Source organism: Schistocerca americana, chromosome 1 (assembly GCF_021461395.2).
Source record: "Schistocerca americana isolate TAMUIC-IGC-003095 chromosome 1, iqSchAmer2.1, whole genome shotgun sequence".
Taxonomy (NCBI): Eukaryota; Metazoa; Arthropoda; class Insecta; order Orthoptera; family Acrididae; genus Schistocerca; species Schistocerca americana.
In genome coordinates, this window is record NC_060119.1 from 639548434 (window position 1) to 639565528 (window position 17095).

At 43.4% G+C, this 17095-nt stretch overlaps 1 protein-coding gene across 3 annotated transcripts in view; it reads right to left on the minus strand.

The window, feature by feature from the left end:
* The window catches only part of LOC124607668 (leukocyte tyrosine kinase receptor), a 915076-nt gene that overhangs the window by 262142 nt on the left and 635839 nt on the right, over nt 1-17095 (minus strand). For all 3 annotated transcript variants that reach the window (XM_047139925.1, XM_047139923.1, XM_047139924.1), the window contains exon 16: nt 7869-8111. In XM_047139925.1, the coding sequence (XP_046995881.1) occupies nt 7869-8111 (243 nt within the window). The remainder of the gene's footprint in view (nt 1-7868; nt 8112-17095) is intronic.

Below are 17095 nucleotides of genomic sequence, written 5' to 3' on the forward strand. Positions count from 1 at the left end.
AACCCACATTGGTGACCCCGAGTAGCGAAAATACATTGCAGTTGCTCGCTGTGTATCACCGGTTTCGCGCCAATAGACAATGTCGCAGTCTCCAGTTTTTACGGCAGTGCACGACGCCGCAACCGCAGAATGGACATTCGACTGTGAAGCGCAACGTTTCACCCCGTGTGCCAATAATACACCGGGAATGTTCATATCCCCCGTGTTTGCCTCGCCTGGCCGGACGACTCTAACCTCTGCCGGCATACCACACCGGGTGCTGTACACATCGTCGCGGACACCTTCTACGGCATTCTACGCTCAACAGAATGCCCCTTCAGCACAGGACCCCGGAAACCCCGAGTTTCTACCGCACAGCATGGACCACGTGGCTGGCCAGTTTCTGGGTCCACATGCATGGCCGCCGTTTAACGTGGCCCCCTTCGCACCGGTCGAAGGGATACTCGCGCCAACCAAGCCGGACCATTTAGATGCCTACCCGTCCTGCCGCCCCGCGCACACCTCGGGCGACGCACCAGCCGTGGTTCCGCCCCATCACTCGGCGCTCAATCGCGATCTCGCGCCAGCCGCACCGTGCTTGTCATGTGGCCTACATGGACTGGATACCACGTCTCGCCGACAAAGCTCACGGACGTTCAACGCAACACATCGCCTGCCACTGAGCCACATTTCGCACCAGTGAACACCGTGCAGAATCCCCGTGCATTTCGTGCCTCTCCTACAGCCCCGCAAACACTGGCCCCCGGCCGTTTTCCAAAGCTGCCGCCGTTACAACCGGACAACCCAGTGACGTGGTTTACCTTGGTGGACAACATGTTGGACATACATGGTATTGCGGACGACAGCACCCGTTTCGTGTGTTTAGTGAACCACCTGCACGACCACCCTGATCTCATCAGTGACTTATTGCTGAACCCACCTAAGAGCAACAAATATGCCTCTGCTCGTGCATTACTTATCGAACGCCTCTCTCGTCCGCCGGCCGATACTATTCACAACATAATTTATGACGAGATTTTAGGCGACAGAACACCCTCACAGCTGTGGCGACGCTTGCGTGCCCAGGTCGGTACCGAGATCCTGCCGAACTTAGTGCTCTGGGCATTGTGGTTGGTGAAGCTGCCACAAGAACTACAGTTACATTTGCTTCCACAGACCGCAGCGTCACTTGAGGATAAACTACGGCTGGCGGATTAGGCATATGCCATTATTCGACACAGCACAGTGTCTAACACCGCCGAGGTTGCTAACCTTGTGTGTATACTTCCACCGTCGGGCGGTAGAGGCCGGGCGCATGCGTATCGCGGACAGCACTCGGAACAGCAGCCACCTAGCGGCCAAGGCCGGGAACCGCCAGCGGGTCGGCAACAGCTGCTCCCCACCCCAACCGGGCTAGCGCCTGCCCGCACCGCCTTCCCCCCGCCTGACGCTTCGGCTGGCGGGACGAGTATAGCCGACTCACGCATATGCTGGTTTCACACCACTTTCAGGGACGCCGCTCGCAACTGCCGTCCACCCTGCGCATTCCCAAACGCCGCACGCGGGCCGCAGTAGGCGCCACGGCCCGCGGATACAGGCAGGGGCACCCACAGACATTGCATTCTGTCAGATCCCCCACCCCACGAGGACGTCTGTACGCCTTGGATGTAGGTTCGCGCCGGTATTTTCTCATCGATACCGGAGCAGACGTTAGTGTCATACCTCCCACATTTTCTGTAAAGGACACGACAGCAACCAAACTGTCCCTTCGAGCAGCAAATAAGTCGACACTTCGTGTCGAGGGTTTGGCCAAGTTACCTATTGAACTCATACCTGGTAAACAGTTCACTTGGTCCTTCTACGTGGCTGATGTCGAAGATCCAGTATTAGGCATCGACTTCCTTTTCCACTTCGGACTGTCCCCAGATCTTCAGTCAGCCGCATTATTACACCACGCCTCGTCCACGCACATTGCATGTTCAGTCGCCTCTTCGGCCCCCCGTCCCCCTCGGCTGCCCGACGACCTGGACACAGCTCCCATCAAGTGCTCTTCATCAGCGGACAGCCTCACAATTTCCACCGCCCATCTCCAGCCTGAACGCCCTGCAGTCGGCGATCTCCGTCCTCACAATGTCGAACGGAACCGTGCCAGATCATTGGCTACGCATGCCCTCACCGAGGCACGACGCCTCGTACAACACCTGCCACCGCCGCCACCACCTGACACCGGAGATGCACCTCGTGGAACTTTGTCGACACCGAAGCAGACTTCTTCCCTGGCACATCAGGTTAGTGACTCTTGTGTACTACCGATCCCCGTTCAAGACGGCCCCCAAATGAGTTCGCCAGCCAAGCTGAACGCTATTACGAATGACACGACACACAAAATTGTCACGACAGATGGGCCTCCAGTGCGCCATAAAGCGCGTCGACTGCCACCACATAAACTACGCCTTGCTAAAGCCGCAGTGGAGGAACTTCTAAGGACAGGCATTGTTCGCCCATCGGACAGTAACTGGTCCACCCCCATACATTTAGTTCCCAAAAAGGATGGCACTGTGCGCCTGTGTGGCGACTATCGTCGCCTCAACGCGCGGACGGTATTAGACAATTACCCAATACCTCACATACAAGACTTTGCCCAAGTACTTAGCGGAGGACGCATCTTCAGTGTCTTGGACTGCCGCAAGGCATATTTACAGATACCAATGGAACAGAGTGACATCCCAAAGACAGCAGTAATCACACCTTTTGGCCTGTACAAATTTTGTTACATGCCTTATGGTCTCAAAAACACGTCCCAAACTTGGCAGCGTTTTATAGACTCACTTCTTTTTAACTGCACATATTGCTACGCATACCTCGATGACATACTAATTTTCTCCCCCTCTGACAGGGAACATGAACTCCACCTGGCCACGATACAGGACTTATTGACACGTAACGGAGTCAAGATCAATAATGACAAGTCACAACTCCACTGCACTGCAGTCACTTTTCTGGGGTACACAGTCTCCTCGGATGGTATATGCCCCCCGCAGGAGCGGGTCGACTGCATTTGTGAGCTACCCTCCCAGTGTCGTTTCGCGAATTACGCCGGTTTTTAGGAACTGTCAATTTCTACCGTCGTAACCTGCCGATGGCGGCAGCAATTCTTCAAGCCCCTTTGACTGATGCATTGGCCGGTAAACAAACCTCAGGCAGTCGCCGAGTACCGTGGTCTGACAACATGGTGAGAGCTTTCGAAGACCTTAAAGCAGCGTTAGCATGTGGTGTCACTCTCGCCCATCCTTTGCCAGATGCCTGCATCTCGATTACATTGGATGCAAGTGATTTCGCAATCGGTGCAGTCCTACAACAGCATGTCAATGACACGACTCAACCACTCCGGTTTTTTTCCAAAAAATTATCTACAGCTCAACGTAAATGGTCAGCATTCGACAGAGAATTGCTTGCAGTTTACGAAGCTGTAAAATATTTCCGCACAGACATTGAAGGAAGGAATATAACAATCTTCACGGACCACCGCCCCCTCGCGGAAGCTATCCGTAACCCCGCTACTGACCTTCCCCCACGTAGGTTCTGGCAAATGGACTTAATTTGCCAATACACAACAGACATCCGTTACATTCAAGGGTCAGAAAATGTGGTGGCTGACTACCTATCACGTATCACTGCAATTTCATCCCCCATTAATTTCGATGAATTGGCCCACTTACAGGACAGTGACACCGAATTGCACAACCTCCGACAGGACCCAGATACTTCCCTTCAGATCGTTTCGTGCAACCTACCAGGTTCGGTCAAGCCACTGTGGTGTGATACATCCACGGGCACCGCTCGGCCTATTGTTCCCCCTGCGCTGCGTCGCCAAGTGTTCACTACTTTACATAACCTGGCACATCCTGGAGCTAAGGCTACTACGCACCTGGTCACAGAACGCGTTGTGTGGCCAGGTGTAAAGAGGGATTGTCGTACTTGGGCTCATGCTTGTTTACAGTGCCAGCGCAGCAAAGTCGGCAGGCACACACAACCCAGTCTAGGTAAATTCGACATCCCGAAAGGCCACTTCTGTCATGTACATGTGGATCTCGTAGGACCATTACCCGTGTCGGATGGTTTCAGGTATATCCCGTCTGGCATTGATCGCGTTACACGTTGGGTGGAGGCAATCCCCTTGCAGGACATCACAGCAGATTCTGTAGCACATGCATTTGTATCCTCCTGGATAGCTCGATTTGGCTGTCCTACATCCATCACCACCAACCAGGGACGACAGTTTGAATCCCTGCTGTTTAACAAACTCTGCGTCCTCTGTGGGGTGGATAGATTCCGCACCACGGCTTACCACCCCCAGAGCAATGGACTGGTCGAGCGGTGGCACAGAATGCTGAAAGCGGCACTCATGTGCCACGGTGGTGAGTGGTGCGATGCCCTTCCCTGGGTTATGCTAGGAATACGCACGGCTTACAAGACAGACCTCCAGGCTTCACTCGCAGAGCTCCTGTATGGCGAGACCCTAGTCCTCCCCGCAGAGTTCGCCAACGACGAAGCAATCACCAACCTGTCCGACCTCCCCATGCTAGTTGAACGGGTCCGGACACACATAGCCGCGATCCGCACACCTCCTCCACGGCCACATACCCGCCCTCGCGTGTTCAGGCATGCGGCACTGGACTCTTGTGAGTTTGTTATGTTACGGGATGACACAGTCAAACCGGCATTACAATCACCCTACTCTGGCCCACATCAAGTAGTGGCTCGCAGAGACAATACTATGGACATTCTCATCAGTGGTCGCCAGCAGACAGTTTCCCTCCAACGCGTGAAACCAGCATGGATGATCGAAGAATCTGTAACACACCCCCCCCCGAGTCGAGTGTTCTTCCATCAGATGGTGACGACCCCGATCCCACACAGACCACCCACCCTCCTGCGTCCCACCATGATCATATGTGCACCGAGCCTACACCCGAGAACAACTCAGCGGTTGCGTACAATGATATTCTACCCTCGTTCCAAACAGGCACTGCGTGTGACAATCCACAACCTCAGGCCCAACCTCATGTTGCGTGTGACATTACACCATCCCAAGTGTTGGTGCCCAATACCTCCACAGAGTGTTCCAATGTTTCTCCTGAACTACGTTACTTTTCGCCCACACCCCCCCTAGTGCACCCTACATCCACTGTCGACGAAATTTGCATCGCAATCAACGCCTCTGAGTGCCAACGCAACGAGCTTTCCTTGCAGTTCCATGAGGGATCCATCTTCGTCCTCCGCATAGGGGACACTTCACGTGGGTCCACACCCACGTCACACATTACCATCCTGCGCACAGTCCCTATCCCAAATGGGGTGGATACGGCTGCCATAACCACAACGTTCAGCACCAATGGGATGCTCAAGATTCGCATCCCCCTCTCTGCCAGTACTGCAACAACATCTCCTGTGCCCGTCCAGTTCACGCGCACAGGTCAACCAGTCCGCCTCCCCCCACTGGATGGCAGACTACACGAGCGCTAGTCCACCCTGCACAGACAGTATGGACACTTAGCACACACTGCTATCAATCAGCGAGCATCCCACAATGCCACTACACAGGAAGACACCCACGTCCTTCCCCCAGTGCTCCGCACCCCTGGGGGGAGGGGGGGGGGGGGCGCCTCTGTGGCGACAGTCGACTGCCAGTAACTTCACCAGCAAAGCGCAGAGTAAGAGGTCTTTGGAGACTGGAGCTTCTTTGGCAGTCCCGTCTGCGACTTGACTAGTGATACACATGTCGTGAAATTGTGCATTGTTTTTCTTGTGTTTCTGTAAATATACGAACCGTAATAAAAGTGCTTTATCGTAATAAGTTGGAATTTTTGGTGCGTGGACCGCCACTATAGCCATAAAACCCACAAGCATCATTCCAGGAGACAGTGTGTTCAGGACCGGCATTTTTCAATTTACATCAGTGTATTTAGGGGTTTGTTATGCCATGTATATTATTATTGATTTACTTATCCACAACTTAAGCTTTGGGGCTGAAAAGAAATTTGACATTTAATTCCCCATTTTCCTACCCTCCAAATCATTACCTCCTCAGCTTGCAGACTTATTACCGGATACTATCACTCATTATTATCATTTTCAATTACCCTGGCTCCTCACACTTGTATCCTGTTCTTCTTTTCTCACCTGTTTCTCTATTTGAATTTTCTTTATATTCTCTTTTACTACCGATTTTGCAAGCATTTCTGCACTTCATTATCTCTTAGCAATGTCTCACATATTCTGCTATTTTTTTCCATTTGTTATTAAGTTACTTTTTGCTTCATCTCTTCAATTACTTATACCCATGGTGTTCTGCAGTTGGCCACTTTCATTTGACTGGCCTTCAAAATTTTGAGACACAGAAATATAACTAATCACCTTTTAGATGTTGCATCTCTTCTTCTTTTCCATGCTTACTAAACATGTAGGTATGCAGCAACACCTCAGATCATTAAAAACTAAAAGGTCCCACTCAACATTTGCTGATCATCTCATAGCACAAAATCACTACTTAATTAACACAGATAATTAATTAAAAATTTTTAAAACTAGCAACAACTTCTAACAAAAATTAATTTGGAATCACGTGATCCCAAGAAAGTTCACAACATAAAAAACAGTAAGTAACATGCTAAAAGTGTCTGATCTTGCACTGTTTTCAGATGACAAACTGTAATATGTGTGGTAGATGTAAAACTAACAGCATACACAACAGATAGCGTCATGTGAGATATGTAAATAAATATATATTATTATATTCAAATTTAGCATCCCAGATCTAAATGTTCAAGCATAGCATAAATGAACAACTTATAACAGCACAACTTAGTGATGTATGTCTTAACTGGGTATTGTATGAAACTAGTACAAAATATTTGGCACCTAGTAGCTGCTCTTTTATGACTGTAAATACTTTTGAGCAACACATTCATACAACCTACACAAGAGGTTAACAAGTAACAATAATTTTTCACAAAGAAAATAAAAAAAACTGCCACTGAAATGATGAAACTATGTTTGGATAATAACAAAGCTATAAAACAGTATCTTGTATATGGCAGCATTCCACTCCTTATGTGAATCGAGTCATATATTTGCTGAACTGATACCTAATATCACCAAAAATACTGTCCTCTAGCTTACTGAAACTTTTAACACTTTGGAGGTCAGCCCTGACAACTTCCTGGGCCAAAACTTTGTGTTAAAAAGACCACATTCAAATATAAGTTGGGCCACAATTTTCTCGATGCGTGAGCCATCTGTTACTCAAAAACTGGACTCATTTCATATGAGAGCATTGTAGAGATACCTCACTAGCTGTTGCTAGACTGATAACTGCCTTCTGTTGTCATTTTCAAAGAATTATTTCGAAATAAACATCAGCAAAATAACAACTGCTGTTGAAAGTGGCTAAGCCAATATGACTGCATTGAGGTAATTTTAAACATCTGCCTATTAGACTTCACACTGTGCTCAGTTCTGCTACAAATATGTCATGCTTGTTGAGTCGGCAAGGAATTCTGGAAGCTCAAGGGGAAGAAATTCATCAATAACTCACCTCGCACTTTTTTTGGTAGGATAATTAGATTTTCTGTCATCTTTACTTTAAAATTTGTAATCTATCAAAGAACTACAGCAAATATTAAAAATAAATCATGATTCTTGGACTTACTTTAGTATGTATAACTCTTTTAAGACACAACGATTACACAGGTGCCAGTAATACTTTAAATAAAGGCATATATGGCCAGTTCCCTACGCCCGATATCCTCCTAAGCAGCCAGTCTCCAAAGTGTTAAGTGCATGTGGTAAAAATATGAAAAAAAGAGTACAAAAGGAAAAATACTTACGCACACAACTTATGTTGTCAGCTGCCACTGCCCAGTTGTCTGGGCAGATGCAGCGTACATTATGCCGGTGCTCATCAAGAGCAATACAGCGGTAATTGCAGTTGCAACCAGAAACTGCAGGTATGATAATCACTTGACCAGGACCATCATGTGCCCCCTCCTCTACCTTGCCCATTATTCCATCACCAATAATTGAGTAGCCACCTTCACCATCAATTGTTTCATTATCCCAAACATCTCCACCTGAAACATATAACTGTATCAACACCAGCACAAGCACACAAGAGGGATATGGCAGTATGCAGAGAGGCACACCACAACTTGGGAGTATAGATAAGATTTATTTCTTCATAAATATTGTACTTCTTATGGTTCGGCACTGACTTGCTTTTGATAACAATTAGGAAATGTTCCAGCCTCAGCCTCATATAAAGAGTCACATGATCATGTACATGGATAAAGTAAGAAATAAGTGACACCATTTTAGATTTGAAATACTATTCTTTCAATTATTCTGTTTTACCATTCAATCAGTAGATACTGACGATATTATTACAAGAACCCTGACTAATGAAAGATTATCTGTGAATATAGGACAGGAAGTGCAAAAGAAGTTAATAAACATAAATAAATGGAAAGACACTTGAGAAATTCCTTAGAGAACTTTGGTTTTTATACTATTCAATTTATGCAGCTCTCTGATAAAAGATAATATTAAAAAAAACTATCTCTGTGAGTAACTGTATAAATAACTGTGAATTTAAACTACTCACTGCCCATTTGTGTCCCGTGCACAAGTAAAACTAAAGTCAAAAATCCTTCTCACAATATTAAAACTAACGTCAATTATTTCAAATAATTTTCATTGTGGTTTCACATTAACAGAGATGGATCGTTTTCCTTATTATGGGTTCATTATTTCAGTTGTGTATCCAGCACAGGACATAAAATACAATCTTTCATAACAGAAATTTCATTGTAATTAAATAATAGCAGTGAGAAAGCAAGCTACTGGTCACACTCCAGGTTGGAGCTGCTTCTCCAGAATGCATCACTTTATATTTCAAATTGTTCTCTCTTTTTCAAGCTGGCTTTTTTTTGGGTTGTCAGAAAAGTTCTCGGCCTTTCCCAGAGATTGCTGCACTTGAGTCATTAGTCTTATGATTGGTTTGATGTGGCCTGGCAAGAATTCTTCTCCTGTGCCAACCTTTCCAACTGAGAATAGCAATTGCATCATATGTCCTCATTATTTCCTGGATGTACTCCAATATTTGTCTTCCTCTGCTGTTTTACCCTCTACAGCACCATCTAGTACCAAGGAAGTTATCTCCTGATGACATAATAAAGGCCCTATCATCCTGTCCCTTCTTCTTGTCACCCTATGTTCCTTTCTGCACTGATTCTGTGGAAAACCTCCTCATCCCTTACCTTATCAGTCCCCCTAATTCCCAACACAAATAAATAAATAAAATAATTATAATAATAAATAAATAATAACAATAAATAAAGAAATAAAAGAACATGGAATCCATGTTTTGGGATGAGAAAGGAATTTTTGGATTGACTGTCTTGAAAGAGGTAAGACCAAAACTGGGGAGTACTATTCTCAACTTCTAACAAAACTGAATGCAATCATTTGTGATAACAGACATGGCCTCAAGAAGAAAAAAAATCATCTTCCATATGGAGCTGGTCCTTGCATTGCATCTGCCCTCAAAAGTGACTTGGCAATGGGTAAACTGGGGATTTGCACTATTAAGTGTTAGAACACCCACCCTATTTCCCAGATTTGGCTCCCTCATATTTCAATCTATTCTCAAAACTGAAGAAATACCTTGCTGGTTGGTGCTTTTTGTCCATCTGAGATATGACTGTGGCTGTGGTGGGTACTTTGCAACACTTCTGCAGGAACACTACAGAGAAGCAATAATGTCAATGGAACACTGCTGCATGAAATGTATTAATATTAGAGGAGATCATACAGACAAATAAAACTTCTTTGAAAGCAAAAATTGTTAATTTGACTATCAGGCCAAAAAATTTTCTGATCACCCTTGTAAAGCATATTTTGACCAAATTTCAGTGCTAGTGGTTTATTTATAAATGATTCTTGCTTAGTTAGGTATACTACAAAAATAACTGCTTCAGTAATAGATTCATGTAACTCACAGTAAATAAGTAAAACAAAAGTTTGACATGGTTGAATGAGATATAAACACAAAGAAAACATGCTGAATATTTATTATTGCATTCAGATAGATATTACACTACTGGCTATTAAAATTGCTACACCACAAAGATGACGTGTTACAGACACGCAATTTAACCGACAGGAAGAAGATGCTGTGATATGCAAATGATTAGCTTTTCAGAGCATTCACACAAGGTTGGCGCTGGTGGCAACCCCTATAACATGCTGACACGCAGAAAGTTTCCAACCGATTTCTCATACACAAACAGCAGTAGACTGGCGCTGCCTGGTGATGTATTGTTGTGATGCCTCATGTAAGGAGGAGAAATACGTACCATTACGTTTCCGACTTTGATAAACGTCAGATTGTAGCCTATCACGATTGCGGTTTATCGTATCGCGACATTGCTGCTCGCATTGGTCAAGATCCAATGACTGTTAGCAGAATATGGAATCAGTGGGTTCAGCAGGGTAATACAGAACGCCATGCTGGATCCCAATGGCCTCGTATCACTAGCAGTCGAGATGACAGGCATCTTATCCGCATGGCTGTAACGGATCGTGCAGCCACGTCTCGATCCCTGAGTCAACAGATGCCGACGTTTGCAAGACAACAACCATCTGCACGAACAGTTCAACGACATTTGCAGGAGAATGGACTATCAGCTCGGAGACCATGGCTGCGGTTACCCTTTACGCTACATCACAGACAGGAGCACCTGCGATGGTGTACGCAACAACGAACCTGGGTGCACGAATGGCAAAATGTCATTTTTTCGGATGAATCCAGGTTCTGTTTACAGCATCATGATGGTCGCATCTCGGTGAAGAAACACTGGAAGCGTGTATTCATCATAGCCATACTGGCATATCACCCAGCATGATGGTATGGAGTGCCATTGGTTACACATCTCGGTCACCTCTTGTTCACATTGAACAGTGGACATTACATTTCAGATGTGTTACAACCCGTGGCTCTACCCTTCATTCGATCCCTGCAAAACCCTACATTTCAGCAGGATAATGTACAACAGCATGTTGCAGGTCCTGTACGGCCCTTTCTGGATATAGAAAATGTTCGACTGGTGTCCCGGCCAGCACATTCTCCAGATCTCTCACCAATTGAAAACGTCTGGTCAATGGTGGCCGAGCAACTGGCTCGTCACAATATGCCAGTCACTACTCTTGATGAACTGTGGTATCGTGTTGAAGCTGCATGGGCAGCTGTACCTGTACATGCCATCCAAGCTCTGCTTGACTCAATGCCCAGGCATATCCAGGCCGTTATTATTGCCAGAGGTGGTAGTTCTGTGTACTGATTTCTCAGGATCAATGCAACCAAATTGCGTGAAAATGTAATCACATGTCAGTTCTAGTATAATATATTTGTCCAATGAATACCTATTTATCATCTGCATTTATTCTTGGTGAAGCAATTTTAATGGCCTGTAGTCTAAATATACTAGTTACTGTCATTTGAAAGCTTAACTTTATTACTGAAATTGTGCTGCATAATTTAAGGAACAGTTTTGTAATTTTAAATGATCTCTGTCAGGGTGTATACTTATACAATGGAAAAACAATTCCTAGATTTTTCCCTGTTGAAAAATACACTTTTTCCCCATGTGAAAATACACCTTTTCCGTGTTAAGTGATAGCATACATTTCCTCAGAACTGTAGAACTTATCAATCCTTCAAATTATTGAAGTTTTATACACCGGCGTACAACTTCCTGGCACTTTACAAAATGAACCAAGCAAAAAATTTACGCTGGATATTTTTATATTACAAAGGTATAAATTCAAATCCCCCCCAAATATAGCACATTGGTTTCCAAAGCATTGAAATTGAAACTGCGATGCTCTTTTGTAAGCCAATCATAGCTCAAGTCACATGATCTTTCCAGTTGAGGACAGTAGATATTCAGAGCATAGGACATGTGATTTAGTCAGCAAATAGCAACATCATTAAAGCAGTGTGAACACATAAAGAGCAAAACTTAATGGTTTAAATTAATATACATAATGTAGCTACACAAGAAGCTAAGCTTTCACATACAACATTGGTCTCAAAGATTAATGAGCTATAAGAGAAGCTAAAGTTTCACACTTTCTTTACATGTGTTACACTTTAAGATGCACAGCTGTGCCAGTAAAACTTAAAATAATGACATAAATGCCTGGTCATCTGGGCTTGAAATGAGTCAAACACTCTGTGATTTAAGAAATTCATCACAAATTCTCACACGTAACATAATACATCTTGTGTAAAAGGAAAATTACTTGAAAGTAATGCTTTTCAAACCACCATCCCCAATATTTTCCCGAGACCTGTTAGAAATAGTTTCATTTCAGCAGTTGCCAAAGAGCACCATAAAACAGGCACTACTGCGCATGTGCAGCTACAATCATGTAGGAAGATCATTCGTACATATAAAGCATTAAGAGATCTTACATTATGTCATAAAAGAAGCAGGAGATCGGAGAATACTCCAAGAGCATCAGAATTTCGTAAGCCATACGAAAATGTATAAACTGGCTTGAAGTGCACATTCATATGTCCAGATTCAGAATGATGTAGGCACCATCCTGATATTAAGATTTTCGGTGTGGTTTTCTGGACATAAATTTCCTTGGAGTACCTGTATTGTACTGTCTTATGTTTGGTTCTTTATTATGGAACTTGAAATTCAGCGAACAGCTGGAACTGACCAATACTGTGAAATGAAACACTTCATTTCAAATAAATGTAACGCCTCAGCAGGAAAGATTAATAAAAGCCAAATTCCTTTAGCATACCGACAAAAATAACTTCATTGTTCTAAACAGTGATTAACGCTCGACTGCCAAAAATGTGGAAATAAAATCAGAAAACAAACTAAAATTATATTTCAGCATTCTGTAATTATGTGACTGTATTTTAATTCACTTGATAGCTCCTGGCCACTGAAATCCACTTTGTTTTCATTTGATGTGGGAGCTGTAAACGAAGAGGATACAGAAAATTACTAAATGCAAACAAGGGTCACATGGAAACTACACCCCGTATGATGAATCATATTATTACTTTTTTTTCTTTCTTCATTCTTTTTATACATGGAAGCTAGACACACACACACGCACACACACACACACACACACACACACACACACACACACACACACAAACGCACACGACTACAGTATCAGGCATTTGAAACCACACTGGTGTGGTTTCAGTTGCCTGAGACTCTGAGACTGCAGTCATGTGTGTGAGTTGCATTTGTGTGTGTGTGTGTGTGTGTGTGTGTGTGTGTGTGTGTGTGTGTGTGTGTGTGTGTGCATGTGTGTGCGCGTGTGCCTATGTCTGTCTGTTGTTGACGAAGGCCTTCATGGCTGAGTTGCGTTTGCTTGAGTGTATGTGTGTGTGTTCAAAAATGGTTCAAATGGCTCTGAGCACTATGGGACTTAACATCTCAGGTCATCAGTCCCATAGAACTTGGAACTACTGAACCTAACTAACCTAAGGACATCACACACATCCATGCACGAGGCAGGGTTCGAACCTGCAACTGTAGCGGTCGCGCGGTTCCAGACTGAAGCGCCTCGAACCGCTCGGCCACCAGCGGCCGGCCGTGTGTGTGTGTGTGTTGGCGCATGTGCATGTATGTCTGTCTATTGTTGACGAAGGCCTTAATTGCCAAATGCTATATTTGTGAGAGTCTTTTTGTTGTGACTATCTGTGACTCAGCACTTCTGCTATATGGTAAGTGCCAACATTGCTTCTCATAATATTGCTATATTAAAAAGTGTTATAGAAGTTATTAGGAAGGCCAATTTATTCATATATTTACATCAATCACACCAGTCTGTTCATCATTTAGCCCGCGCCAAGAAGCCTACATCAACATGTTCGAAGCAGAGAAGAGGAATTTGCGCCAGCAGTGGATGGGCAATCCTGTATCAGCATTATCATAACAGTACTATGCACAATTGAACTAATGTGAAGAAGTACATAACTTAAATGATGAATATTGATCTTAAATGTATTGAAGGTCTGTTGATATTAGTACTAGTTAAAGCTCACCCAGGATATGTGTACCATCCAATTTCTTTCAATTAAACTTTCCAATTAATTTTTTGTAATTATTCAAGCAGCAATTATTAATCAGTTTCCATCATTTGCTCACCCAGCTATATGCCAGTAATCAATGGCAACCATGACAGGACAACACCGAGTGGAATATAAACAGGCCTTTCAATTGTTCAGATTAAAAAAAAAAAATTTTTTTTTTAGATAAATGATTCATTTTATTGTCACAAGAAACTAATGAAACCTTTGTTGTATTTGTAACACATTTGTGAGATTGGGAATAAGAAAAGCATTGAAGGAACAAATTAAAATTAAATTCTGACTACAAACGAGATGTGCCAGGAATGCTGGTTTCAGCAATAAAGGTAGGAAGTTGCTATGCTGTATGTTTATATGGCCGCAGTTGGCACCATCTCTCTGACAGTAGATAATCTCTTTTCCTTCAAATTAATATGCTTTATGGAAATTGCATTTCTACCGAAACGACGAAAATTTGTATAAAGTGATCATTAAAGTGCAAGATAAGTCATCAAATTCTATAAGACTGTGTCAGATAATAATCACGTTTGTTAGGGAATATGCAGATAAATCTACTTTAGTTGAAAAGTATCGATGCAAACAAAATTTCATTTTTGAAAAAAATTTTTTCATAATTTTGTTAAACACTGTTCGCAATGGAGTCAAAGGAAATGGGCACTGTTGATAATTCATTACAAAATGCAATATGCCAAGATGGCAGAAATCTGAGCTTGACAACAGTTGAAGGTAATGCGCCAACTCAAAAACTGGCCAGCAGCTGCCAAAACAGCGATGCTGGCATCCCATTATCAAAAACTGATAACTTTTATGACACTTGATGAGACAATTCCTCAGTTCTCACTGGGAAACATTTCTTCAAATAGTGAAACTGAAGCTCATGACAGCGAAACTTCCTTTGATTATTTGCTAATGACGTCATGCACGCAAGAGCAGGGAACAGTTTGTAAAGGCAATGTAGATACTAGTGAGCCACACAATTTGACACAACTAATGCATCTAATAACACAACAGTTTACACAGAAGTTCACAAGACATCAGGAAAATATAGGACAACAGCTTACACAACAAAATCAGGCATTTAACGATTACAAGAATAGTATTAGTCAACAGTTCAGTGAGGTGACCAAAACTCTATGCACTGAATTATCTGACAATCTATACAGGAAGTTGAGAGCTTGTTAAACAACTAAAACACAACTAAAACAAGAAATAATTATCGACATATCCCAATATAAATACATTAATGGAAAAAGTACCATATGTAGATGATAAACAGGAACAACTTGCAGGTAAGTTACAAAACCTTAGAGAAGCAAATTCTCAAATTCAGGAGACGCAATCCCAAGTAGATGGGTTGGTAAAATGTGATGAATACAGCCAGCGAGCTACAAGACATAAGCAAATACTTACATACAGAAGTACAAAAGTTAAGTCTAAGACTAGACCTGTTAACTTTACAGTCAAAATCCGCCAAAAAAACAGTGAGATAAGATATGCATAGATATAAAGGAAATAACTGAAAAAGCTGAAGCCGGGACGCTGGATAAGGGCAGCACCCTTGCTGAAAAGGTAGTGTCAGAGCACAAAATTGATGTAGATACTGTAGAAGAAGCTCTAAAGGAGAAAGAAAGTCAACTTCTATCTATAATAGATTCAGGTTTAAAGGAAGTGGAGGAAATGTTAAGGGGCAGTATTGCTAAAACTACAGAGATTGCAAAACAACATTTGACAGAAATCAAACCTATGATTTTGAGAAGTTAGACACTTTCACAGGTTACCCACAATATGGTGCTAGCCCATCGAAGGCAAATAGTGAAAGTTGCACAATGCAACAACACTTGCCGGCATCTGTACCTGTTGAGCAAGCGCAATTGCCATGCACTACACCACACATGAACACAAACACACCTGTCACTGACAGCGCAGCTGGTTTGTCAACATTGCTCGCAGAGGAGGGATTACTTAGGCATCGACAATTTCTGGTATTTGCCTCTGAAGGGAAAAGAACAAACCCCATGGTCTTTATCGGAGCATTTCAAAATGTTTTACCTCGTACCTGGACTGAAGCCCAGAAAATTAGATTTGTTGTTGTATACACACAGGGTGACATTCTGCTATGGGCTATGGACATGGTGGAACGATGCCACTACTGTGAACAGTTTGAGAGAGCCTTTGTGGTCTGAGGCTGCACAAGAGAGGCTCAGATGTAAAATATTCAACCCAGCTCCATTCAATAGCAAACATGGAAGATTAAGGGGCTATTCTGAAAAATATTTGTATAAAACCAGATACTGGATGAACCCGATAGCCCAAGTAGACATGCTGAAAATTTTAAAGATCCATCTTCCTGCCCACATTAGGGAAAAACTCATTACTATTCTAGAACACAACACTGAATACTTTCTATCTGTACTAGACTCAATAGATTTGATATATGAAGAGAGGCCAGTACAACCCAAGCTTGTTAATATGCAAATAGTGCTACAGAGATTTACAGACCAACAAGTAGACAACAGATTCATTGTAGAACATGGATAGCAACCTTACCCCACACAGAAACTATGGTAATGGTAACAATAATCACAACAGCAATGGAGAAAGCTTCAAATTCAAGGGCAGATATAAAAGAAATGGGCGAAAATTTAACAAAATCATCTACAAAGGGCAAGTAGTGTATGGCCAGCCTGTACAATATGTACAGACACAAGCTACCGGCAATAATCAGCCGATCGCTTGGCAAACCAAAACAACACTAGACAGGTGAATAATCCACAGACAGTGGAGTTTGGCCAGCAAAGTAATGCACATATGCCAAATAATGGGCAAAGGCTAAGAGAATCTCAGTCGAGAGCCTCACAGGATACCCATTGATGTAATCAAACACCAATAGCCCATAACGTAGAAGTTATACCTCACCGAGAGACC